General features: G+C 62.6%; 2 protein-coding genes across 5 annotated transcripts in view; both read right to left on the bottom strand.

Annotated features, from left to right (window-relative positions):
* Positions 1–23,481, bottom strand: part of CAPN5 (calpain 5) — a 49,271-nt gene that overhangs the window by 10,470 nt on the left and 15,320 nt on the right. For all 4 annotated transcript variants that reach the window (XM_089311633.1, XM_008263663.5, XM_008263675.5 and 1 more), the window contains exons 2-4: positions 23,012–23,211; positions 15,775–15,906; positions 1,351–1,559 (exon numbers count right to left, since the gene is read on the bottom strand). In XM_089311633.1, the coding sequence (XP_089167759.1) occupies positions 1,351–1,559; positions 15,775–15,906; positions 23,012–23,176 (506 nt within the window). In that variant the 5' untranslated portion in view covers positions 23,177–23,211. The remainder of the gene's footprint in view (positions 1–1,350; positions 1,560–15,774; positions 15,907–23,011; positions 23,212–23,481) is intronic.
* OMP (olfactory marker protein) lies at positions 5,450–15,735 on the bottom strand. Its single transcript, XM_008263655.5, has one exon. It carries the CDS (start codon positions 9,849–9,851, stop codon positions 9,360–9,362), a length of 492 nt encoding a protein of 163 aa, XP_008261877.1. The 5' UTR covers positions 9,852–15,735; the 3' UTR covers positions 5,450–9,359.

Raw genomic sequence — 23,481 nt, 5'->3', positions numbered from 1 at the left:
GTTTGGTGACCTGCTTGGCAGGCTCACATCCCGTCTCGGAGTGCCAGGGTTCGAGACCCTGCCCCGGCTCCCTGCTGACACCTCCTGGAGCATCAAGTGCTGATCCATAGGAGATCCAGATGGGGCTCCAGGCTCCTGGCTTTGGTCTGGCCCAGCCCTGGCCATTGTGAACCAGAGGATGGAAGATCTCTCTCTCTCTCTCTCTCTCTTTCCCTCTCTGCCTGCAACTCTTCCTTTCAAAAAGATCAATCTTTAAAAAGCATTAAAAGTTGAACAGAACTGACCCTAGCTTCACTCCTAGGCACTACTCAAAAGAACGGAATGATGTGTGCAGACTCCTGTACGTAGCCAAGCTCTGACGACCCGTGCCCACCCACGGCCGGGTGGGTAACCACGTGTTCCCCACACACAGCGGCATGAACGGACACCATAGAGACAGCTCACTTCGGGGCAGAAGCAGACGTACGCTAAGGCGCGGGCAAACTCCCAGAGCCCAGGGTGCTTCCCCAGGCCCAGGGTGCAGGGCAGGCACTGCTGGGGATGCTGAAAAGGGTTCAGGCATCGAGGGTGGTGATGTCACACAGCATCGTGACTCGAATGCCACCCAACTGTAGACTCAACGCACGGCCGACACAAGAAATACGTGGCCTGTGTACACAAAGCAAGGCCACGGTCAGAGCTCCTGGGCGGCGCAGGCTCAGTGGCCGCCAGGGGGCAGGCTTTGCTGTCTGAGGAGTAAGCACAGACCCTGCCAATGCTGTTTTCCTGTTTCTGATGTTGGGAATATTTGTTTTTCCTTTCTCTCTCACTCTCACTCTCTCACCCCCCACCCCAACTCCCCACATTTTCCAAGGAGACTGACCAAGGGCCCGGGAGGAGAGCCAGCAGGGCGGGTGGAGCTATCCCGGAGCCTCCGTGCCCCGACCTCCACCCTTTCCCTCCTTGGCTGCTCGGCACCTCCCCTTGGGCCCATCCTGTGCCAGGCTCTGCGCTGGAGGCAGGGACCCAGGGCTGACACTCGGCAGGAGGAGGGCTGGGTGGGCAGACAGGACCGAGAGGCCGGGTACAGGGCAGAGGGCGGGGAAGGCAGGCACTGGCCCACCCTCCACACGCAGCCCTGCCTCAGGGAGGGCCCAGCAGTCCGGGGCCTTTGCCAGGATCGGAGTGCGAGTGTGGGCACTGCCCTGGCTACCTGCAGAGAACATGCCAGGCCTCAGCGCCTCCTCTGTAAGACGAGGGACCCTTCCCCACCGCACCAGGGCCAAGCCTCCACCGCAGCAGGACAGGAGGAGCTGGCCCTGCTCCCCACCACGCCTGCCGGAGCCCCCTGCAGTGGCGGCGGGCACCTACTTGGCATAGGCCTTCTCCACCAGCGCGCACCAGAACTCGCGGCGGGAGTTGGAGTGGCAGTAGATGAGTTGATTGTTGACAGTGGGCAGCCGGTCATCGATGACCACATCCACCCACTCGCCAAAGCGCCAGAAGTGGAAGTGGAAGATGCCCGCATAGGCGTCTGGCTTCTCGGGGTCCCATTCCTGCTCCTTCCAGTCTGGGATGACCTGCATGGAGACAGAGCGACCAGGATGGGGGAGGTGCAGGGGGTGCAAGTTCACTGTCGTCAACCAGTGTGGGCCTCAGCCGGCTAAACCCTTCCCACCTGGGGGCCCGCAGGGGGGTGGGGCTCCCTTAGGCTCCTCCCATTAATCCCCTCTGGCCTCCCCTCTCCCCCCAGGCCTCTCCCTGTACCCTGTCCCCACTCACCTGCAGCCACCCAGGCCGGCCCAAGTTGGAAGCTGGCAGCCACGCCGGCCTTCTCTCCCCCTTCCTCCACCCAGTCAGGCCCATGCCAACCCCAGCACGGCTCAGGGATCTGGCTCCTGCCCTCACTGGCATCACCCTGGCTCAGACACATCCCCTGGGCCAGGGACCCCGTGACAGCCCTTGCAGCTACACCTGCCCTCGCCCCACACAGCGATGACCCCTCTGATGCTGTCAATTCTCCTGAAAGTAAGACCCACCCCCGCTGTGCTTTGTCTCCCACCCCGGCTGTGCTCAGCCCCATCCCACCCCATGCTCTGCCCACCTCCCCAGCCACACTGCACCCACCCCGCAGCAGCCCCCACCCTGGCTCCACACCTGCTCTTCCTCCTCACACCCATTTGCCCTCTCGTGTCCAACCTCCTCCTCCAGGAAGCCCTCCCTGACTCTTCAGACTAAGCTAGGATCCCTATCCATCCATCCCACGGCCCCAGGTACTTCATATCTGAGATACTTATTTTTATTAGTTATAATTAAATAACTGTGGGACACTGTGCTCAAGTCTGAGCCTCTCACTGTGACACCAGTTCTCTGAGGCCAGGGCCACAGTGGCCACTGCTACACACCTGGCCCCTGGTCCATAGAGTGGGCTCAGTGAGCACACTGGCTGAGTGACTACTCCACACACATCTCTATGATGTTCTGAGCCAGCTCAGAGAGGGAAGAGAATGTGTGCAGGGTCCCACAGCTGGAGACCCCCACGTTCACATGCTCTCTGGCTTGTCCAGGACTCACAGGCAGGCCAGGAGGAGCTGTGCGCAATGGGCACGGAAGAATGGAGGAACCAGACTCTCCCTGGCTGCACGAGGCTCCGGTCTGGCAGGACAGGCAGGCACTGGGGCCAAGCACTGAGACCTGCACAGGCACACACAGGGCTGTGAGGGGAAAGGAGCGACAGACCACCACCACCACCACCACCCCCCACCGTGGCCCTGAGAGCTGGCAGAGGGCAGCCCCCGGTAGATGAGGACACACAGGGACGCTGTGGGCATGCGGGTACATGGGGGAGTGAAAACCCCTTACACTGCCAGTCAGGTGAGTGGCCCGGGGGCCAGAAGCTGCCCCAGGACACCCACGACACCTTGCCTTTGGCCAAGTTGCCCCCCCGCCCCCACCCCCACCCTGCCCTGCCTCTCCCCATAAGCAGGCTGGCAAAGGGAGGTGCTCCCTGGCGGGGCATTTGAGACCCAGGAAATGAAGATGTCCAGTGCAGCAAGAGGTGGCTCTGCCACCAGCAGAGCCTTCTGGGTGCTGGGCGTGGGGCCAGGCTGCTCACCATCACCCCTCAGCGTAAGTCTCAGGGAGTCAGGCGTGGGGCCAGGCTGCTCACCATCACCCCTCAGTGCAAGTCCCAGGGAGTCAGGCGCGGGGCCAGGCTGCTCACCTCACCCCTCAGTGCAAGTCCCAGGGAGTCAGGCGCGGGGCCAGGCTGCTCACCTCACCCCTCAGTGCAAGTCCCAGGGAGTCAGGCGCGGGGCCAGGCTGCTCACCTCACCCCTCAGTGCAAGTCCCAGGGCAACGCCACAGGAAGTCGCCCGCAGACAGCTGTCCCCAGTGCAGGTGAGGGAGGCAGGACTCAAACCCGGGGCTTCCGAGCCTGGCGGGGGCCCAGGCCTGCTCCCTCCCCACCTCCTCACCTCCCTCAGTCCCCTCTATGTCCTTTCTGAGAGACACTCCCAGGCCAGCCCCACCCTCTCCCCACTGAGCTCTCAGGACAGATAGCTGTTCAGAGAGAAGCAAGGAGTTACCCCGAGGCACAGTGCAACAGGGAGTCCTACACCAAGAACACAGGCCTGGCCCGCGGCTTCCACGCGGTGTGTGTGGGGGCCTGCTGGGAGGCACTGCTTGGACCCACGGGGATCATTAGCCAAACTCGGGGCTTGTCCCAGAGTCTTCTGTGCCTCAACGAACAGCTGATGAGGCCCCAGGGCCTGGGGAGCCGGAGCCAGAGCTCCCGTGGGCCTTCCTTTCCCCTCCGGAATCCCTGCCCTTGGACTTGGCATGTGATGGGCCCTGGGTCAGTTGGTCAGCCCCTCTGCCCTCTGCCCCTTTGCGGCCAGCAGGGACTGTGCAGCTGGGAGGACGGAGTCTAGGCAGGCAGCTCACAGGCACGCACCCTGAACACGGGCCCCCAGCACATGGGGCTGTGCCAGGGGTCAGGAGGCCACCAAAGTCTCCTGCGACGGGGCTGGGCACGGACAGCGACTGTGTGGGATGAAAGCCCCCCGAAGCGCAGCGCTGGGCTCACACACACGGACAACAGAGGCCTCCGGAGGACAAGGGAGAGCCGACTCAATTTTTGGAAACCAGAAAATGAAGGTAAGGACCCGGCACTGATCCTGCCAGTGCTGCACATACTGCAGCAGGGGGCAGCCCAGTGCAACCAAGGCCAGGCCCCGTCTGGAAGAGAACTGCAGCCAATGCAGGAGGAAGACATGGGAGCCGAGCCTGCCACCCCTCTGCAGCGGCGGCGGCCAGCGGCTTCCAGCATCAGGAGGAGACCCCAGACGAGGGCTTCAGAGAGTTCATGAAAAATGGAATTAAAAGATAAGCTTAGGGGGCAGTGCTGTGGCATAGCAGGTAAAGCTGCCATCTGCAGTGCCAGCATCCCATATGGGCACTGGTTCAAGTCCCAGCTGCTCCACTTCCGGTCCAGCTCTCTGCTATGGCATCAGTAGAAGATGGCCAAGTGCTCAGGCCCCTGTACCCATGTGCTTCGGTCTGGCCCAGTTCCAGCTGTTGTGGCTATTTGGGGAGTGAACCAGTGGATGGAAGACTTCTCTCTGTAATTCTTTAAATAAATAAATAAATCTTTTTTTAAAAAAAAAAGCTTATTTTAGTCCAAAAAATTATTGACATTCATGCAGTTTTTTCATAATACAAATTTCCATGAACTTTTGGAAAAGTCCCTGTAAGTGTGAATTTAAAATACACTGTTTTATTTCTTATTCATTGTTATTTTACTTCCAAAACAGAATGACAGACAGAAGCAGAGATTTTTCACCCACTGGCTCATTCCCTAAATGCCTGCAACAGCTGAGGCTGGACCAGGCCAAAGCCATGAGCCAGGAACTCCGTGGGGTCATGCATGTGGGTGGCAGGGATCCTACTACTTGAGCCATCAGTCGCTGCCTCCCAGGGTTTGCGTTAGCAGGAAGCTGGAGAAGTGGCGCAGGGACCTGCATGCAGGCACTCTGATCTGGGACACAGGCAACCCCAGTGGCATCTTAATTACTACGCTAAATGCCCACACCTCAACAAAAATTTAAGACTTATTTATTTATTTGAAAGAGTTACAAAGAGAGAAAAAGAGAAAGAGACAGAGAGAGATCTTCCATCCACTGGTTCAGTCCCCAAATGGCCACAACAGCCAGGGTAGGGCTTGGGTAAAGCCAAGAGCCAGGAACCTCATCCAGTCTTCCACAGGGCTCCAAGCACTTGGGCCATCTTCCACACTGCTTTTCCCAGGCGCGTCAGTAGGGAGCTGGATTGGAAGTGGAGCAGCCAGGGCTCCAACCAGCACCCATGTGGGACGCTAGTGCTACAGGCAGCAGTTTAACCAGCTGCACCACAGCACTGGCCCCAAATAAATAAATCTTGAACAATAAAATTAAATACACTTCTCTCTTAATTTCATTTTCCATGAATTTTTTGAAGTACGCTCATACATGACATCTATGAAACAGTCATGCCAAAAAAGAAAAGTGAAAGGGGAATTAAGCAATTGCAATGCTAGGCTTTTGTTTAGATCGCATTCAAATAAACAAACTGTACGACGAACTTATGTAGAGCGCAGACTGGAACCCGGAACGTGTCCTGCGGATTCGGTGATGTCAGAGAATTACTCTAAAAATACCTCGGTGGTACACTGGTATTGTGGTTATTATTACTTAAAATAATTTTTATTTGAGAAGCAAAGAGGCAGAGAGAGCAACAGCAAGAGTGAGAATGAGAGTGAGAGAAAGGAGCAGTCCCATCCACTGGCTCCCTCCAGGGCAAAGATGGGAGTTCGGGACTCAACCCTGGTCTCTCACGTGCAAGGCAGGAACCCAGTTACAGACCCTGGCCTCCCAGGCTCTGCTCTGGCAGGAAGTTGGAGCCAGGAAGGGAACCCACCCTGATTTGGGATGCCCGGCAACTTAACCTTGAGGCCTAACGCCTGCCCTTGGTTGTTAGCCCGTGAAACGAGTCCTCATCTCTCAGAGGTGCACGCAGAAACGCTGACACACGAAATGGATCTGCAGACTGGGGAAACGGAAAGGTGTGAGTGGACCAGGCCGTGCTGTGGAGAGGGTTGGCGGTCAGCTGGCCCCGCGAGTGTGTGCAGACCGCAGCAGGCCCGCCCCCCAGCAGGAGCCCTGCGGACCCTTGCAGACTCATCCTCCCACATGCCGGCAGAGATCCATCCACCACCAGCGCCAGACACCAGTAGGGGCCCCTCTGCGCCTGTCCCCTTCCTGGGGCCTCCCTGCAGGCACCCCGCCCCGACTCCCCACTCCTTGGAAGGAGGTCCGTGGAGGCGGGGCCGAGTCTGTCTCCTCCCAGCGCTCAGCACAGGGCCTAGCCCAGCTCCCAAACAGGAAGAACCCCTGGTGCAGGACGGCGCCGACCCCTCCCAGAGAAGAGAAAGGAGAATCTCAATGTGGGCTCCCTCGGCGGCCGCTGAGGCTTCTCCATGGCTGGCCCGGCAGTGGGGTGAGGGCTACAGAGGGTTTAGGGCCTCCCTCACACCCCAGGGACATGATCCCTCAGTAGCCATCCACGACACAGCAGCGCCCACAGGGCCCCTGGGGCAGCAGCAGACCCTGCCCGGCTTCATGGTGACAGAGGGGGCTGGGGGGGAGGTCAGCAAGCCAGGGGCTGGAACCGCTCAGGACCTGGGTGCGAGCCTGTGCCTGTGTGAAGTGTGTGAGACGCTGAGACACGGGAGGGAGGGGTGCTGATTTCTGTTTGGGACCAAGAGGACAACAACACGGCCAGGGCTGCAGTGGGGCCCCCCGGTGCCTAGGCTGGGCGAGGTGGGCATGGCGCCTCTTTTTTTTTTTTTTGACAGGCAGAGTGGACAGTGAGAAAGAGATAGAGAGAAAGGTCTTCCTTTGCCGTTGGTTCACCCTCCAATGGCTGCCACGGCCGGCACAGCACGCTGATCTGAAGCCAGGAGCCAGGTGCTTCTGCTGGTCTCCCATGGGGTGCGGGGCCCAAGCACTTGGGCCATCCTCCACTGCACTCCCGGGCCAAAGCAGAGAGCTGGCCTGGAAGAGGGGCAACCAGGACAGAATCCGGCACCCCGACCGGGACTAGAACCTGGTGTGCCAGCGCCACAGGCGGAGGATTAGCCTAGTGAGCAGCAGCGCTGGCCACCTCTTGGGTATTAAACATTCTGTAGGTCCCTGGTGCTGAAAGTGAGATTCCTGTTCCCAGCTGCTGATTCCCACACTGGCAGAGCCCAGGATGGCTGGGGGCCACCCCCTTCCTCCTTGGGACAGTGTAGCCAGGTGGGCTCATCACCCAGAGATCCGGGGACAGAATCCCCAGCCTCAGAAAGAGCCCCGGCCCCTGGGCCTCTGCGTCCCAGCTGTCTCTTTCCAAACACAGTGAGCCTGACCACTGTGTTGAGGTCGCAGAGCCCTGAAGGGCCCAGTGGGGCAGGTGTGGCCACATCAGTGCCACAGCCCTCTCGAGGAGTCACGGGTCCAGTGATCCCAGGGGGCTAGAGGGGACGGGTCCTGGAATGAGACTGAACATGCGGCAAGTCTGAAGCTGGGAGGAGCAGGGGCTGCCTGAGGACACCCACCCACTCCGTGCTCGGTGTACCCCTGCCAGCTCCACCCTGCGGGGGAGGGAGACACAGCCAGCCTGTCCCCCCAGGGTGGGGGGCAGAGGCAGAGGCCTCAGAGTGGCTGCCCCCACCCATGCAGCACCACAGCTGTCCGGCAAGTTAGTGGGAGGGGGCTGGGGCGTGTGGGAGCAGCCCAGTGTGGGTGCTAGGGCTGCGAGGGGCAGGGGGCCCAGTTGTTAAAGGACTGTGCGAGAGACTGCACACCCCCGAGGCGAGGACACAGGCTTTATTGCAGACACGCAGCGGGCACGGCGGAGGCCCTCAAACCGGTGGGGCAGGGTAGGGGGCAGGCAGCCTGGCCCAAGAGGCCCCGGGGCTGCAGGGAGAGGTCCAGTAACTGGGCAGAGGAGGCAAGCCCATCCTGGAACAGGCCCCAGGCGCAGAAGCTCCACCCACAGGGCCCTGAGGGTGACAACCCACTCCTGCTCGCCCCGCTCTGACGCTGCTGGGGATAGCTCTAGCCTCCTGCTCCCGGGCCCCGAGTTCCCCCAACAGCTCTGCTCAGGAGGGGAGGCTCTCACTGGCCAGAGAGAGAACACAGGGCTGCGCCCAGGACAGGCCTCTTGCTCCAGGGAAGGCCCTCTGGGAATGGGAACAAGGCCCAGGGCCAGAACGGAACCTGATGGTAATCGTACCTCAGTTTCCCCATGATGACCAGGGTGTACCCAGTGGCCTTAGGAGCCAGGGTCCCACTGCCCCATCACTGCTGCTGCCGACCACCAGTCACCATAACTGCCCCACCGTCTAGACCTTCCCCCTCCTGCCCCCAGCACCACTACAGCAGCCCCAGAAATGCCAACACAGGTGACGCCAGGAGGGAGCACTGGCCAGCCCTGACCAGCGAGTGACAGAAGCCCGGCTGCCGGGCGGCCTGGACACCACACCTTGGACGCCCCACACAGCTTCCCGTTTCTGGGTACTGAATCCTGCTCTGTGGGAAGCTCCATCTCCCGGCTCAGGAAGCCCCGCTGAGGGCCACCTGGGGCCAAACCTACAGGGCAGGCCCGGACTCCCACACTCTGCCCACACGGACGCTACGTGCTTCCAGTCTGTGCGTGCTTCCACAGACAGGCAGACCTCCACACGGCTTCCCACGGGTCCCCCTGAATCCACGGCTCCATCCTGCCTCCCTTCCCAGGGCAACTTCGCTCCCCTGACCAATCAATCCTCCGGCGATCCTGCCCCACATGCCGAGGGCCCCTAGGGCACTGTGGGGCCACGTGAGGCTGTGGCCAGGAGCAATGCCTTCCCAGGTCCTCAGGCTGGGTCCGCCGCCGGATGCAGGTCTCAGCAAAGGGCACGGTGCCAGGGGGCAGCGACCACCTGCTTGCTGGAGTCCTTAGGGACGCTGCCCCTGTCCTGTTGGGCTGGGGGGTTCTCTGGATCTTGGGTGTCTCTCTAGATCTCTGCCAGTCTCTCTCTCTTCCCCACACTGGAGCAGCAGGAAGAAGGGGCCATGACCCCGCCTCAACCAACTACAGCGGCGGCGGCGCCAGCGGACAGTCCAGCTTCTATACTACAGAGCCTTCTGTGAGCTGTGCAAGCAGAGGATGGAGGCCGTGGGGCCCAGGGGACCCCGGCCCAGCTGAGGACGAGCAGAACTGCTAGAAGAATGCCCCCTAAGACACAGCAGCGAGGAAGGAGACGCGGGCAGGGGCGGGGGCAGGCGGGCGGGAGGAGGGGCAGCGGCAAGCAGCTGCCCTCAGAGCTGGTTAAAGACCACCGAGGCCTTGAGGTTGGCGGGCTCCAGCCCCTCGCCGAAGGTGATGAGGAAGTACATGACCTTGCGGATCCTGGCCAGGTCCGACAGGCGCTCCCCGAACTCCAAGGCATCCGCCTCATTCCAGTCCATGGCGTCCGAGTCCTCCTTGCGCCAGAAGATGGCGGCGGGGTCCAGCAGCTGGCGCGTCATGAGGTTGGTGAGGTCGGGCGTCCAGTTCTGCGAGGTGCCCGTGATGGTGACCTTGCCTGGCTTGTCCAGCTCCACGTTCCAGCGCTCGAACTGCAGCTTCTGCTGCTGCACGAAGTCCAGGCGGTACACGGACTCGGCCGGCCGCAGCAGCTTCTCACCGTCCTGCCGCTTCTCCCCGCGCTGCTTCAGGCTCTCCACGCGCAGCCGCATCTGCCTGGTCAGGTCCTTGTCCAGGACCAGCGGCATGTCCAGCTGCGGCCGCTGCGGCGCCTCCTCCGCCATGGCCCGAGCACCACTGCAGCTGCTGCTCCCACCGACGCCAAGGAGCCGAGTGCGCTGGGGCCCAGGGGCCACCGGGAGAAGAGAGGCCGCCCCAGCGGGCCCCGCCTCCCCTTCCACCGGGGTCTCAAAATGCGGAGTGAGCAGAGGGGGAGTCCCTGCCTGCCTCCGCACCACCGCTGGCAGAAGTGAGATGCGGGCACTGCAGGCAGGCAGGCAGCAGGGGGTGACGCTCCTTGGGGACCAGGCCACTGACGTCACTGCTGTGGCAACGGCCCTGACTACCAAGGCGGGCTGGGAGCCGGCTTGTTTGTGCGGAAGCGCGCACTTCTTTAAGGACGCAGGGTGGGGGCGGGGGGGGGGCAAGGAGGGGCAGAAGCCCTCCTCCCTCCAAGGAGCGGGGAACAGAGACCAGAGAAGGCACAGCTGACTTCAGGTCTGAGGTGACCCCCGCCAAACCTGGGAGGCACGCCTGACGCCCCAACCCCCACTCCCCCACACCTAGTCACTGAGCCTGTGGGTCAACTCCCAAATACCCTGGAACCTTCCCCGGACGCCCTCAGCTGCGACTCCACCATGCACCACTGCCTCTCCATGCACGGTTCTCAGGCTCCCCTGGACATGAGACCACCTGCAGGACCTAAAGCACAGACTCCCAGAGTTCTTATTGAACAGGTCTCTGACGGAACCTGGGAATTCTCATTCCTAACAGCCTCCCTGGAGGCGCTCACACTGCTGGGCCTCGGCCAATGGCTCCCAGAGTCCCTGCCCCAGATGCCTCTGCCTGCTGGTGCTGCCTCAAGCCCCAGCCCCAGCCCCGTGATTGGGCTCTGCTGCGACTGTGACCCCACCACCTGCTCCATCTGGACCGAGCCCGTGTTGCCCAAGGGGATGGAGGCCAAGGAAGAATCCAGCAAACAATCCAGCACACGGAGGAACGGGCGTGTGTGTGGCGGGGGAGGTGAGGACCACACAGAGGGAGACACCCGACTATGGGACCACCCTGTGGCTAGAGGAGCACACAGGTAACAGCCGGCCGGGCTGAGGGTCACGTCGAGGAGTTGTTCCCACCCTCCCCTGCGTTCAAGTTTGCCCTGTGTCTGGCTGTGGGCTTCGTCTTAGTCTGTGACACCCCCGACTCACCCAGAAGTCCTGGGGGGACAGGGACAGTCCTTTCTCCTTCCTTACTTGGCCAGCGCCCAGGGACAGGGGCAGCCGCCCAGGAGACCCTCAGCAACACTCCTGGTTAAATGAATGACTGAGAGAGGCATGTTGACAGAACTGCTAATGTCATGGACCACGGGGCCCAAGGCCACGGCCAACAGAGGAAGGTGGGCAGTGGCCAAGGCCAAAATGAGACCTGGGGATGGGTGAGGAGAAGCAAGACCCCGGGGTGGTGGGGTGGGAGAGACTGACCCTTTGACACCCTCAGAGAAAGCAGCCTGGGATCTGGGCTGCGGCCAGGACAGCTACTGACTGTGGCGGCTGCAGGGGAAAGTGACAGAACGAGGGCCAGGCCAGGCACTGGCGGGCCAGGGGAGGGCTGGGTCATTCCCGGGAACTGGCGCTAGTTGGGGTGGAAAAGGCTGGGACACTGCAGGTACCAGGCCCAGGTGCCAGGGGTCAGGCAGGGGACTGGGGGTGCGGCGCCAACCACCTGCAGAGAGTCAGAGTCTGTGTAGCGAGGTCAGGGTCTGGAGGCTGCCCCTGGGAGGAAGGAGACCCCCGACTCCCAGATCCTGAGGGTGTAGGGGAGGGGCATGCGGCTTCTCCCCATGGGGACCCAGGGGCACGGGACGGGACCGCTGGGCAGGCGCGGTCTCAGCCAGAGCAAAGGGAACCAGCCTGCAGGAGGCTGGGGCCGGGGCCTCAGAGAGAGGAGAGCAGGGAGGGGCAGCAGCAGCCAGGGCAAGAGGGGAGGGGAGCTGGGGGAGGAGCGAGCCCTGCAGCTTGGGGCCAAGAGGCCAGGAGAGAGGCAGGAGGCTGCAGGTGCGGGCTGGGCCCAGTGCCGTCCACACCTCTGCTCAGCCATCAGCTACCTGGGCAGGTGCAGGACTGAATCCAGAGGAGACATGCGAGCGCCAAACCTAGGTGTGTGGCTGCAGAACTGCATGAAACAAAACAGGACCAGCAAACAGCCACCTCTGTAACCCTGAAGGGAAGAGAGAAAGACCAGAAGAACCCACAGGGAACCTTCAGGCTGGCTGCCTCTGTACTGGAAAGCTGAGGTTGCCATACACCATGGGGGACTTGGTCAGATCCTCTGTCCCCAGTTCCCACCCCAGTGCTCAGGGCCCAGTGGCACTCGGTCCACACGCAGAGAATGGACCGCCATGGGACCAGAGCACAGTGGGCTCCCACACCAGGCCAGGGGCAGCAGAGGGGCAGACACTGTCAGGCAGAAGTGAGATGGCCCAGCCCTGCCTCCCTGCGCCTCTGCCAGGTCCCGCCTCAGCACTGCCAGGCACAACACTGGCTCCCCCTGATACCAGGTGTGCGACTGGGCTCCGGTCATGGCCACACTTTCTTCCAGCCAGAGGCCTGTCCCTGTGCCCAGGGCTGCACCGGGCTCCAGGGCAGGCATGCTCACAGGGGCCCTCAGGTCTTGCTTCAGCCAGGCCAGGCCTGATGGCAAACGCCACATCCTGATTTCAGGCTCACCAAATCTGATCACCCGAAGTCCACTGCCCTGACTCAGGGAGCATCCAGTCAAGTCCAGGACCCCCTACCAGGGAGCCCGCAGGAGGGGGAGGCCTCTGCCACAGAACAGAGAAAGGCGGCAGAAGTAAGACAGATTAAGCCGCTGTCTGGGAGGCCAGCATCCCGTATGGGAGCCGGTTTGAATCCTGGCTGCTCCACTTCTGATCCAGCTCTCTGCTAATGAGGCTGGGAAAGCAGCAGAAGATGTCCCAAGTGCTTGGGTGCCTGCCACCCACATGGGAGACCCAGAAAAAGCTCCCAGTGTGGCCTGGCCCAGCCTAGTCCCAGGCATTGTTGGGAGTGAACCAGAGAATGGAAGATCTCTCTCTGTGTGTCTCTCTTTATGTAACTCTGCTTTTCAAAGAAATAAATCGGTCTTTAAAAAAAGAACAGAGAAAGGGGGGAGCTGGGAGGGCTTTGAGGTGTGCAGAGAGCCACTACTGGCCCTGCCATGCCCCTCTTGCCTCCTTAGATCTTCCCACCACCACATTGTGGGCAGGAAGGTAGGTTCCAACAGAGACCAAGAGGAGGAGCAGGGGCTGGCTCTGTGGCGTAGCTGGTAAAGCTGCTGCCTGCAGTGCCGCCATCCCATATGGACGCCGGTTCTAGTCCCGGCTGCTCCACTTCCCATCCAGCTCTCTACTATGGCCTGGGAAAGCAGTAGAAGATGGCCCAAGTCCTTGGGCCCCTGTACCCGCGTGGGAGACCCAGAAGAAGCTCTTGTCTTCAGATTGGTGCTGCTCTGGCTGTTGCAGCCAACTGGGGAGTGAACCATTGGATGCAACACCTCGCTCCCCCCCCCCCTCTGCCTCTGCCTCTGTGTAACTCTGCCTTTCAAATAAATAAATGTTTAAAAAAAAAAAAAAAGAGGAGGAGTGACCTGCCCAATCACACGGCAGGGGACCCAGCCAGGTCTGGTTTGCTTTGAATTCTGTGCCCAGACCCTGGGCCACCTCCAGGACCAGGAGCAAAGAGGTGACTTCATGGGCCGGGGTTGCACAGTAAGTTTAGCCACTGCCCATGATGCCTGAGTCCACACTGCAGTACTGGTTTTGAGTCCCAGCTGCTCTGCTTCCGATCCAGCTCCCTGCTGACAGGCCTGGGAAGGCACGTGGGAGACCTGGATGAATTCCTGGCTCCTGGCTTTGGCTGGCCCAGCCCTGACTATAGCAGCCATTTGGGGAGTAAACCAGTAGATGGCAGATCTGGCTCTCTCTGTGTCACTTTGCCCTTCAAATAAATAAATATATTTGTTAAAGTGACTTCCGGGAGGCGGAGGCATGTGTGTCCAGGTGGGGAAGCAGGGTGGCAGGGTGGGCTGAGCGATCCCCGCCCACCCCTGCCCTGCCAGGGAGACACCTGCAGGGCAACAGGCCGGGAACGGGAGGGGCGACAACAAACAGGGTCTCACCAGGGACAGCAGGGGCACGAGGCGCCTTAATGAGCTCCCCAGGGCCTCCCTTCAGTCCCCAGGGCTGTCACTGCAGCAGCACCCGGAGGTGGAGTGCAATTAACCAAGAGCACCCCGCTCTGCCCTAGCCTCTGGGGGCTGGCCCAGGACACCTTCAGCCGGAGAGAGCCGCAGCCCCGCTGAAGGTCGCACAGCATCAGCCCCGGGCTCCCTAGGGGTCTGCGGCCTCTTCCTGGCTACGAGGCGCAGCAGGGGACTGCCTGCGGCCAAGGCAGGGCCCGCAGAAGCTGAGGCTCCCTCTGCTAACACCCAGGCCGCTCCAAGGGGTGGGCTGCACCCCCTGCAGGCCCTGGGAGGGCTGTGGTGCTCCTGCCTGGTAGCTGGCACTGACCGTGTAGGGAGGGCGGCCGTGCCCACAACTCTCCGGAGCCTTCCCCACGCCAGGGCCCTGCTTGGCTCAGCAGGCAGCCATGAGCTGGGCCTGGCTGGCCTGCGGGGAGCTTACCTCAGAGGGGAGATGGCAGGTAAACAGGTAATTACAGGGCAGGCCAGGCAGTGGGGGCTGGCCCGACAGAATTCCCACAGGCCCCCTCCAGGCCCAGACCGAGCCCCGACCTAGCTCTCGGCTGGGGCCCAGAGGATGGAGCCGGAGGCTGGAAGGAAGCCGGAGATGGGGGAAGCCTCACACCAGAGAGCAGCGCCAGGCCTTGCGCCCCCCAGTGTAAGAATGCCAGGTGACACCAGCGGAGGAGCCCCAGCTCGGCCGCCCCAGGCCCGGCCGTCTGCAGACTACAGCCGTGGCCTCTGCTGAGGCCCCAGGTCCTCGGGCCTGCAGCTGCCCGACCCACACAGGACCAGCAGGGGCCAGGCCCCAGGGATGCCCCCCAAGGTGACACTGCCATGCAAAAGACAGAACAGGGCACCAACCAGTGTCGCCCCAGCCGAGGGCACAGCTCCCCCTGCTGGCAAGGGGTGCCTCGAAGGACAAGGAGAAACTACCCTGCCCCTCCCACCGGCCTGCAGGGAGCCCCTGACAAATGATGGCGGATGACCTAGTGCTGACCCGGCAGCCCGGGCGCCAGGTCTCACGCTGACCAGGCGCCTGACGGACACCATCTTACCGCGCCCTCGTACCTCCCCAAGAGGCAGATCCTGAGTCTGCAGGCTGAGCAACCTGAAGCCAGTAACAGGGCTACCAAGTGGGGAAGCTGGGGCTCGAACCGCAGCCTGGGAGGCTCTCAAGTCCCGCTGCCCGCCCTTTGCAGGGCAGGGAGGGACCAGGGGCACTGGCTGGAGTGTGCCGGGGGGATCTGGGTGTCCTTGTCAGCCTCCTCTCCTCCCGGGGAGGGCAGCCCTGAGCACTGCACTTAAGGGCCCTGCTGCCATGACAGGGCAGAGGGACAGACCAGAGCCTGCTCTTTCCAGCCCAAGCCATGGCCCTGGTCCGGAACACCAGCAGGCACCACCGGGCAGCCCCCCAGAGGGAGACAGCGACTGGCCCAAATCCCACAGCAGGCCACTGGTGGGGTCTCCACCCTGAACCCAGGCAGGCAGCTCCCACATTTCACAGGTGTATCTCCTGCCGAGGGGCTCTGGGGCCACTGAACTGTGCAGGGGACACGACGGGCCTACCTCAGGAGCCTGGGGCCGCACAGATCCCTGGACCTGCTCCTGCGCACGCACAGTTGGAGGGCAAGAAAAGGCAATGCTTCTGGGCCTGTACTAGGGGCCCCAGGGTCACTCCCCAGCCAGCTCTGGCACATCTGCCATGTTCAGGGCCACCCCGCCCCGCCCCACCCCCACCCCCGCACTCACCTTCTGCCACAGGGACTCGCGGGAGGCGAGGGACGAGCAGGCTGCCACAAACCAGCAGTTGCCCACCTGGCCCTGGTGCAGGTCGTGGGAGCTGATGCCATCCACGAAGAGGCGCGGGTCCTCGCAGATGTCCTGCGGGGGTGGGGTGGGGGGCTGTGAGGCTTTGTGGTCAGTGTGGGGCTTACCCGCCTCCCCCATGACCTGGGGACATTATGTGGACCCCTGCTGCCCAAACCCAGCCTCTCCCGGGCTGGCCTGGACTGTCCTTCCCTGGCCAGAGAAGGTTCTTCTGCCGAAGACCTGGCAGTGACCAGAAAGTACAGCAGGACACCAGGAGGCTGGCCCCAGGGTCCCCACCATCCTCCTACCCTCGCTGGTCCTCCCGACCAGCCAACCCCTGGGGCCTTGGTCAGGGAGAGACAGGCGGGGTGCAGCAAGCATCTGCGATGAACAGAAAGGGGGGAAGATGGGGAACCAAGAGCAGGGACCCTCGGGGGACACATACAATCCCCCCCCGCCTCCTCTGACCCTCATGCCACCCAAGGAGCAGGCCGCCATTCCATTGTACGCATGGGGAAGGCATGCGTTAGGGGCTACTTCCTTACAAGTCCCCGGGAGCAGCACTCTGGAGTGAGCCCAACACAGGCTCGGGCTCCAGGCCAGAGGATGAGGCCCAGCGAGCCCTCTGCCAGGCCTCCTCCCCGCAAAGCCATGTTCCTTCCGCTTTCTGAGCATCCGTGTGTGTAAAGTGCCCAGCACCCGGCCGTGACCCCGGATGACTGCTGACACTTTCAGACGCTCGGACGCTACGCCCTCCCCGGGCTGGGTCAGCTCACCCGGCATCCCCACGGCCGTTTACGGCCCACTCTGGGCCTGGGGCGAGCAGCTGTCAGATGCCTGCAGGAGCAGCAGAAGTGCCCAGCTCGGCCCCTTGCCTGGCCCAGAGCCACCTCCAGAGCTCCCCGGGCCCCTGCCTGTGCTGCAGGCCGTGGCGGGCTGCCGCCAAGTGGGATGCTCCCTCTCCCTGGGCAGGCAGGTCTCTGCTTGGGCCTGCAGGGGCCACTCGGCTCCAGAGGCCCACACCTCTCCTCAGCATCTTCCCTCCACCCCCCTCCCATCTGGGGGATCAGGAGACTGACCTTCCACGTGCCAGGCACCGCAATCAATGCTGCCTTGGCCATGGGAGGTGGGCAATATGTCCATCCTACAGGGGAGAGGCTGACATGTTTAGCCATGCAGCCCTGGAAGGATATCACACGTCTCTGCTTGTCTCCACCTCAGCAGGTGCTCCTGGGCTAGTTCAAGTCCAGGAGTGACTTACGGACCACTGCAGGCAACCAGCAGAGGGCAGCAGAGTCAGGACGCTGGAATTTAAATTCCTGCTCCCCGTTTACTGGCTGTGCAACCCTAGAACTGTGGCTCAACCTCTCTGTGCCTCTGTTGCCCCAGCTGTGCAAAGGAGCTGGACAGCTATCCCTGCAGGGCTGTGGGAGACCTCCACAGATCAGATCAGATCAGGGAGGCGGAGCATGCAGCGGGGAGATGGGACAAAGGGCCCCGAGTGCTCATGCAGGTGCTTGGGGCTCCTCTGCCCAGGGCCAGAGAAAGGACCCCAAGTCCCCTGAGCACATGGGTGGCTCCTGACCCCTCCTGTCAGCTTGGACTGCAGGGTGGCTTCCCCAGAGCATGCTGGGTATCGCCAGCAGCATCTGTCCCAAGGCCAAGCCTCAGCAAGCCACAGGCCTCCCTGGGCTCCTTATCTTATCTCCCAGTCCTGGCCACACCCAGCCCTGACTTAGCATCTGCCTGGGAGACCAGGAAGGCAGGCAGGGTGGGGTGGCAGAGAGGACTCCAGGCACTCATGCCATGGGGAGAGACACCCCTGCCCGGTGTCCCCAGGCCCGCGGGATGTGGGAAAGGGGTCTTCAAAGCACCCTCTGCTCTCAGCCACAGCCCTGGAACAGAGACGCAACTGCCCCACTCCATAGAGGAGGGGTCACCAGGGAAGGAAGTGGACACACAGAGGGGCTGGATCCCAGCTCTTCCAGCCTCTGCCTGGGGCAGCCCAGCCAGGCACACCTGTGCGGCAGACTCGGTGGCCCAGCTGTGCCCTGTGTGCTTCTCCAGCCTGTGAGAGAGAGACCAGCCAGGGAGTCAGGGCTCGTGGGCTCCATCGCCCTGACTTGCTGTGGCAGGGTAGGCATGGGGGACATCAGGTTTCCCAGGAGGAGGCGTGGCCTGGGGTTCCCGCTGCACAGGGGTCCGGGCTCGCCAGCTCCAACCCAGAGAATCCACTGGAAGCCAGCAGCAGCGTCCAAAGGCCTCGTGGGGCAACTCTCAAGAGACAAACATAGAAACAGCCCACGAGAACTGGACACCCGTGGCGGGCCTGGCTGTACGAAACCATGCTGGGGAGGGGGACACCACCAGCATCCTCTGCTCACAGGTGTAAAAGCTGAGGCACAGAGAGCTTAGGGCGCTCGTCCAGAGCAACACAGGAAGAGGTGGGCTGAGGTACAAGCTCAGGAGCCTCACTCTGGAGCCGCCAGGTGGGTGACCAAGTTGCTGCCCCTCCTCCTTTTCCGCCTGTCCGCTGCACCTGCCCCCAGCCCAGCCGAGGCTGTGCAAGACGGAGGGTCGGGAGAAGCCCAGGAGCTCACTGCTAACACCAGGGCACCTGACCAGACAGGGCCGGATCCTGACCTCCCACATGAGCAGAGCGGTGACAGCAGGAGGCCAGGAGGCTGCACGGAGCAGGCCAGCGGGCAGGGGTGCTAAGGAGGGCATGGGCACTGCAGAGGCCACGCCGGAGTCCGATGCTACCTCTCTCGATCCTCCTGGGCACCTGTGTCCCCATCCATCACCCCCTGCCAGCCTGCGGGCTCCAGGGCACAGCATGGGCCAACTCCGCCCTCCTCCAGCTAAGCAGGGCTTGGCAGGATCCCCAGGGGGAACAGAAGACAAACTGGCACGCAGGACTGTGCTGGTCGAGGGCCCGCTGGGATCCCGGGGCCAAGCCACACCAAGGGCTAGGAGGCGAGCGCTCTGGTCAGCATACCTCTAGGGCACAGCCTTCTGCACCTGCAGTCACCTCCTGTCCTCTGCCCAGGCCTCCCAGCCTGTTAGACCGGCTCCACCGGACTGCAGGCCACAGCCTGACCCACTCCTTCTGTGCACAAAGGGAACTTGGTGCCAGCCTGGTGCACAAACAGGAATGCGCAAGCAGGGAGCACCTGCACTGCACCTGCAGAGCTCATCCGCCCTCCCCCACTCCCTCCTGACAATCCACCTTCCCCCACCTGCCCACCGCCACCGCCCTCCTAGAATCTCAGAACACAGAGGGAGGCAATCAGACAACTGAGCAAACTGAGGCTGGAGAAGACAGTGGGACCTCTGCATGGGACAGGAAAGCAGGGGGGCAGTCTCACGCTCGCCCTGCAGCCGCCCTCCCCCACAGCCCCACTGGCCCCTCTCCTCCCTTCTGGGCCACCTGTCAGAGGGCTCCCTGACGCCACCACATGCTGTCCCGGGTGGGACAGAGACCCAGACGGCTGGTGCGCCCTCTGCTGCCAGGCTCATAGCATAGAACACCCAGGCAAGCAGCAGGGCCTTTGCCAGGAGATGGCTTAGCAAGCTCGAGCCCGGGGGGCAGTGCTGGCGGCCACCAGGCTGCCTCGGGGGAACTCTGCGAGGCTCCAGGGCGGATCCTACCCCAGGACCCCCAACAGTGTTCCCACAAGGACCCCTGGGCTCATGTCCAGACATGGGGGTACACCTTGCCCCCCCAGGATGACAGGTGACCCCTGGGCCAGAGGGAGGAGGCAGGTGGCTCCTGTCCACACCCTTGGGATGCCCTGGGGCTCCCAGGCCTCCCTGACTGTGCCTTTGCTTCTCTTACTTCCTTGCCAGGCCTGTGAGGGAGGCTGGGAGATGTATGCCATCCTGGGACCAACAAAACAATGGGCCTGCAGGGCAACGGGGCGTGGGCTGGGCAGGTGTCCCAGTGGTACCTGCAGGGCCAGAAAGAGAAGGGACATTCCAGACAGGACAGGCACTGGGCAGGAGGGGACTGCAGCTTGTCACCTGCCTCCCCCAAGCCGGACGCACTGCCACCTCCAGTGGTCTCAACCTCCAGAGACCGCCACGGGCAAGGATGACTCTCCCCACACAGACGAGCAAGCTGAGACCCAGGCAGGGACAAGGTCTCCTTCAAGGTCAGGCCTCCAGTAAGGCAGGGCCAAGACCAGAGCCGAGTCCACCTGGCTTAAAAACCAGGCTCCCGGGGGCCGGCACAGCGCAGCGAGTAAAGCCTCTGCCTGCGATGCCGCATCCCACGTGGGCACTGGTTCACATCCTGGCTGCTCCACTTTCCATCCAGCTCCCTGCTAATGCACCTGGGAAGGCAGCAGAGGATGGCCTAAGTGTTTGTATCCCTGTACCCATACAGGGAACCCAGAAGGAGCTCCTGGCTTCCATAAATAAACAACTACATAAAAGCCAGGCTCCTCTTTCCTCTCGGGGAGTAAGGAAGGCAGGGGGCTGGCCCAAGAGACCCTCAAGAACACAGGGGCCACACCAGCAGAGGAGCTGGCAGGGGTGGGAGGGGACTCACTGGTTCCCTGCACTTCGCAGGCAGGTGCCGGAGGCAGGGATCCTGGGAAACCCAGCTGCCTCTGGCCAAAGTCCCCTCTCGCTGGCCAAGGGGCAAGCAGCTGGGAGTTAATGGTCACTCACGGGTGATCCTGCTCCACCCTTGCCATGACAGACTTGACTTCCTGTTGGCACCGCCCAAGTGTGAGAGGAGAGGGCGCCGCCTGGGCAGGGCCCTGCCAGCTCCCGCCAGCACTGCCCACTGAGTTCTCAGCTGCGCGGCAGCCACAGCGTGGAGCACACCACGCATGCCCTGCTCCACTTGCTCTCCCCTCCTCGGCCACCGAGGGCCAGCCCGCACCTGGCCTCGCACTGCTCCCCACCAGAAGCTGGTCCCCCTACTGGCGTCCTGGGCCCCCTCAACTGCCACCCACCCCGCACACTGGCACCTGCCTCCACGTCCCAGGCAGGGCAGCCCTGCTCCTGTGCTGTGGCCCTGCCCACCAAGGGGCCAGCAGGGAAGGCAGAGAAGAGAGCAGGTGTGGCGGGACTCTCGCACCCGCAAGGGAAGCGGCTCAGACGGCAGGCGACTCCACCAGGACACACAGCCAGCCTGCATTTCCTCCTGGCATCCGCCACAGCTGGGCCTCACCAGCCGCCTTCCCAAACCAAGACCTAAAATGTCCAGGAGACCGCTGGAAGGCAGGGGCGGCCAGGAGAGGGCCGCGAGGGGTCAGAGCGAGGACAGCAAAGAGCTCCAGTGGCTATAGCTCCTCCCCGCGCTCTCGGCTCCCCACCGCACCCACAGCCTCACGGAGGCCCTTTGAGGCCAGCCTCCTCCCCCACCCACCTCACACAGGAGGAAGAGGAAGGCATGGGAGTAGGGGCCAGAGAGGCAGGACTCGTGTGGCCAGGCCTGGAGGCTCTCGGGAGTGCTCGAGACGCAGTGCTGGGGTCAGAGATGCTAGCACGGCTCAGGGGCTGAGGTCACAGGCACAGGGGCCCCTGAGCTGGGGGTAGGGGGGCAGGCCCAGGAGCTAGGTACTGGGGTCCTCATCAACCTCTGCCGGCCACCCAGGGGCAGCTCCCAGGCATGGGCCCCCTCCCCCAATCCCAGGTGGCCATTTCTCCACCCCTCAGTCCAAGAAAACCCAAAGGACAGCCGAGCTGGAAGGGACTTCCCATCAGTACGCTCCGCCCATTACTCACTGTGGTTCCCCAGCGGCCTGAGTCCCCTCTGCTGGCCAGGGGGAGCTTTGGACCTGTGAACCCAGCCAAGCCACACACGGCTGAGAGCCTGGCCTTCTATGGCTCCCGCTGCTCTTAGAGCAAGGGCCTAGTGCCCCGTGTCCCCACCGCACTGCTACTGCCCGAGGGCGCCATGCACTGGGCGCCTTCCTGAGGACCAGGCGGTGGGACCCACAGCCTCCCCTCAGCCCTGGGTGTCCTGGTCCAGCATGGCCTCGGCGGCAGAGTCCCTTCTGTGCGACAGCTGGGACAGGCACCGCTGGGGACCTGAGGAGGGGGCTGAGCAGGCCACCTGCAGCAGCCTCCCTGCCAGCCAGGCCCCCAGCCTGGGCAGGGCCCACAGGCCCAGTGGCAGGCCCCTCCCCAGCCCACTCTCACACCCAGGAACTGGGGTTCAAGAGGACAAAATCAGGGTGGGGATTTGGCCTCGTGGTTAAGACACCCTTGATCCATATGCGACAGCCTGGGTTCAACACCTGGCTCCAGCTTCCTGCAGACCCTGGGAGGCAGCAGTGCCGGCTCATGGTGATTGGGTTCCTGAGGGCCAGTGCTGTGTTACAATAAGTTAAGCTATCGTCTGTGCCACCAGCATCCCATATGGGCGCCAGTTCGAGTTTCAGCTGCTCTGCTTCCAATCCAGCTCCCTGCTAATGGCCTGGGGAAGCAGCAGGAGATGGCCCAAGTGCTTGGGCCCCCGCACCTATGTGGGAGACCTGGAAGAAGCTCCCGGCTCCTGGCTTCGGCCTGGCTCTGCTCCAGCATCTGTGGGCATTTGCGGAGTGAATCAGCAGAAGGAAGACCCCTCTGTCTCTGTCTCTCTGCCTCTCAGCGGGGGAGGAGAGAGGATAAAATCACACTGCAGGGCAACACGATTCAGCCTGGCACACTCCAGCCTCGGGGCCCCAGCCTCACCGACGCGCACGCTAATGGCCCTTGGACCGGGTGCCCGGCTCCATGCCAAGCCCTCCACGCGCTCCCCCTTTTAATCCTCACCACAGCCTTACGAGGGGATGCACCATTATTTTTTATTACACACATTATTGACTAATCACCATCATAAACACTCTTCACACAGCAAATGACTATTTCCAAATCATCACAGTAATAATAAGGAAAGTAACTCCCTTGCACTTGAACTTCACTCTATTTCTTACTGAAAAAGAAAGGCACACCCAAGTCACCTCATCATGATCCCACAAGTGACTTGGAGGGAGAGGGGCGGGCAGAGAGGTCACTGCCCCATCTCCCCTGGGAGGAAGTGGGCCTGGCTGGGTAGTGCTGGCCGGGGGGATCCTCCCGGCAAACCAAAGCCCACAGCCAGGGGCTCAGCCACGGCTGCTCTGCTTCCTGGGCGCTCAGTGCCCAGCAGGTGTCCCTGCACCCCAGCCCTGGCACTCACCTTGGGCCGCTTCCACCTGACGGCTGGCCCCGGGGTGGCCTTATAGTAGAGCGAGTCGTCGGTGGCGGGGAAGTGGGGGTCCTCGAAGAGCACCTTCCTGCGCAGGCAGCTCCGCTTCAGGGCCGCGTAGTTCTGCTCCTCGTAGGCCTTTACACACGAGAACATGGTGGCCGCTGGCCCGGGCCGGGCGCCGGGAGCACCTGCAGGAGGCGAGGTGAGGGACGTCAGGCCCCGTGCTCCCTCCCCGCCATCACACAGGCAAGGAAGGGCTGCTGGGAGAGGGGCCCGGGCTGCCCGCAGGCTCACCGCTGTGCGTGGCAGAGTGGGGACGGCACGCACTGGCCTGGCTCTGCAGCCTGCTTGTTTCTGAGGCCCTCACCTGCCCCCCTCCCTCGTTTATCCTCCCCCACCCCCACCCCCACCCACCAGCTGGCCCCCATCTGAATCAGACAAGGGGCCGGCCCCTGCCG

The sequence above is a fragment of the Oryctolagus cuniculus genome, chromosome 1 (assembly GCF_051225735.1).
Source record: "Oryctolagus cuniculus isolate XC-2025 breed Fujian yellow rabbit chromosome 1, ASM5122573v1, whole genome shotgun sequence".
NCBI lineage: Eukaryota > Metazoa > Chordata > Mammalia > Lagomorpha > Leporidae > Oryctolagus > Oryctolagus cuniculus.
The sequence above is the reverse complement of the archived record's forward strand: the minus strand, read 5'-3'. Positions and strand labels throughout refer to the sequence as shown.

Excerpts from the sequence above, each read along its gene's own strand:
- OMP (XM_008263655.5), bottom strand. The coding sequence starts at position 9,851 with ATGGCGGAGGAGGCGCCGCAGCGGCCGCAGCTGGACATGCCGCTGGTC.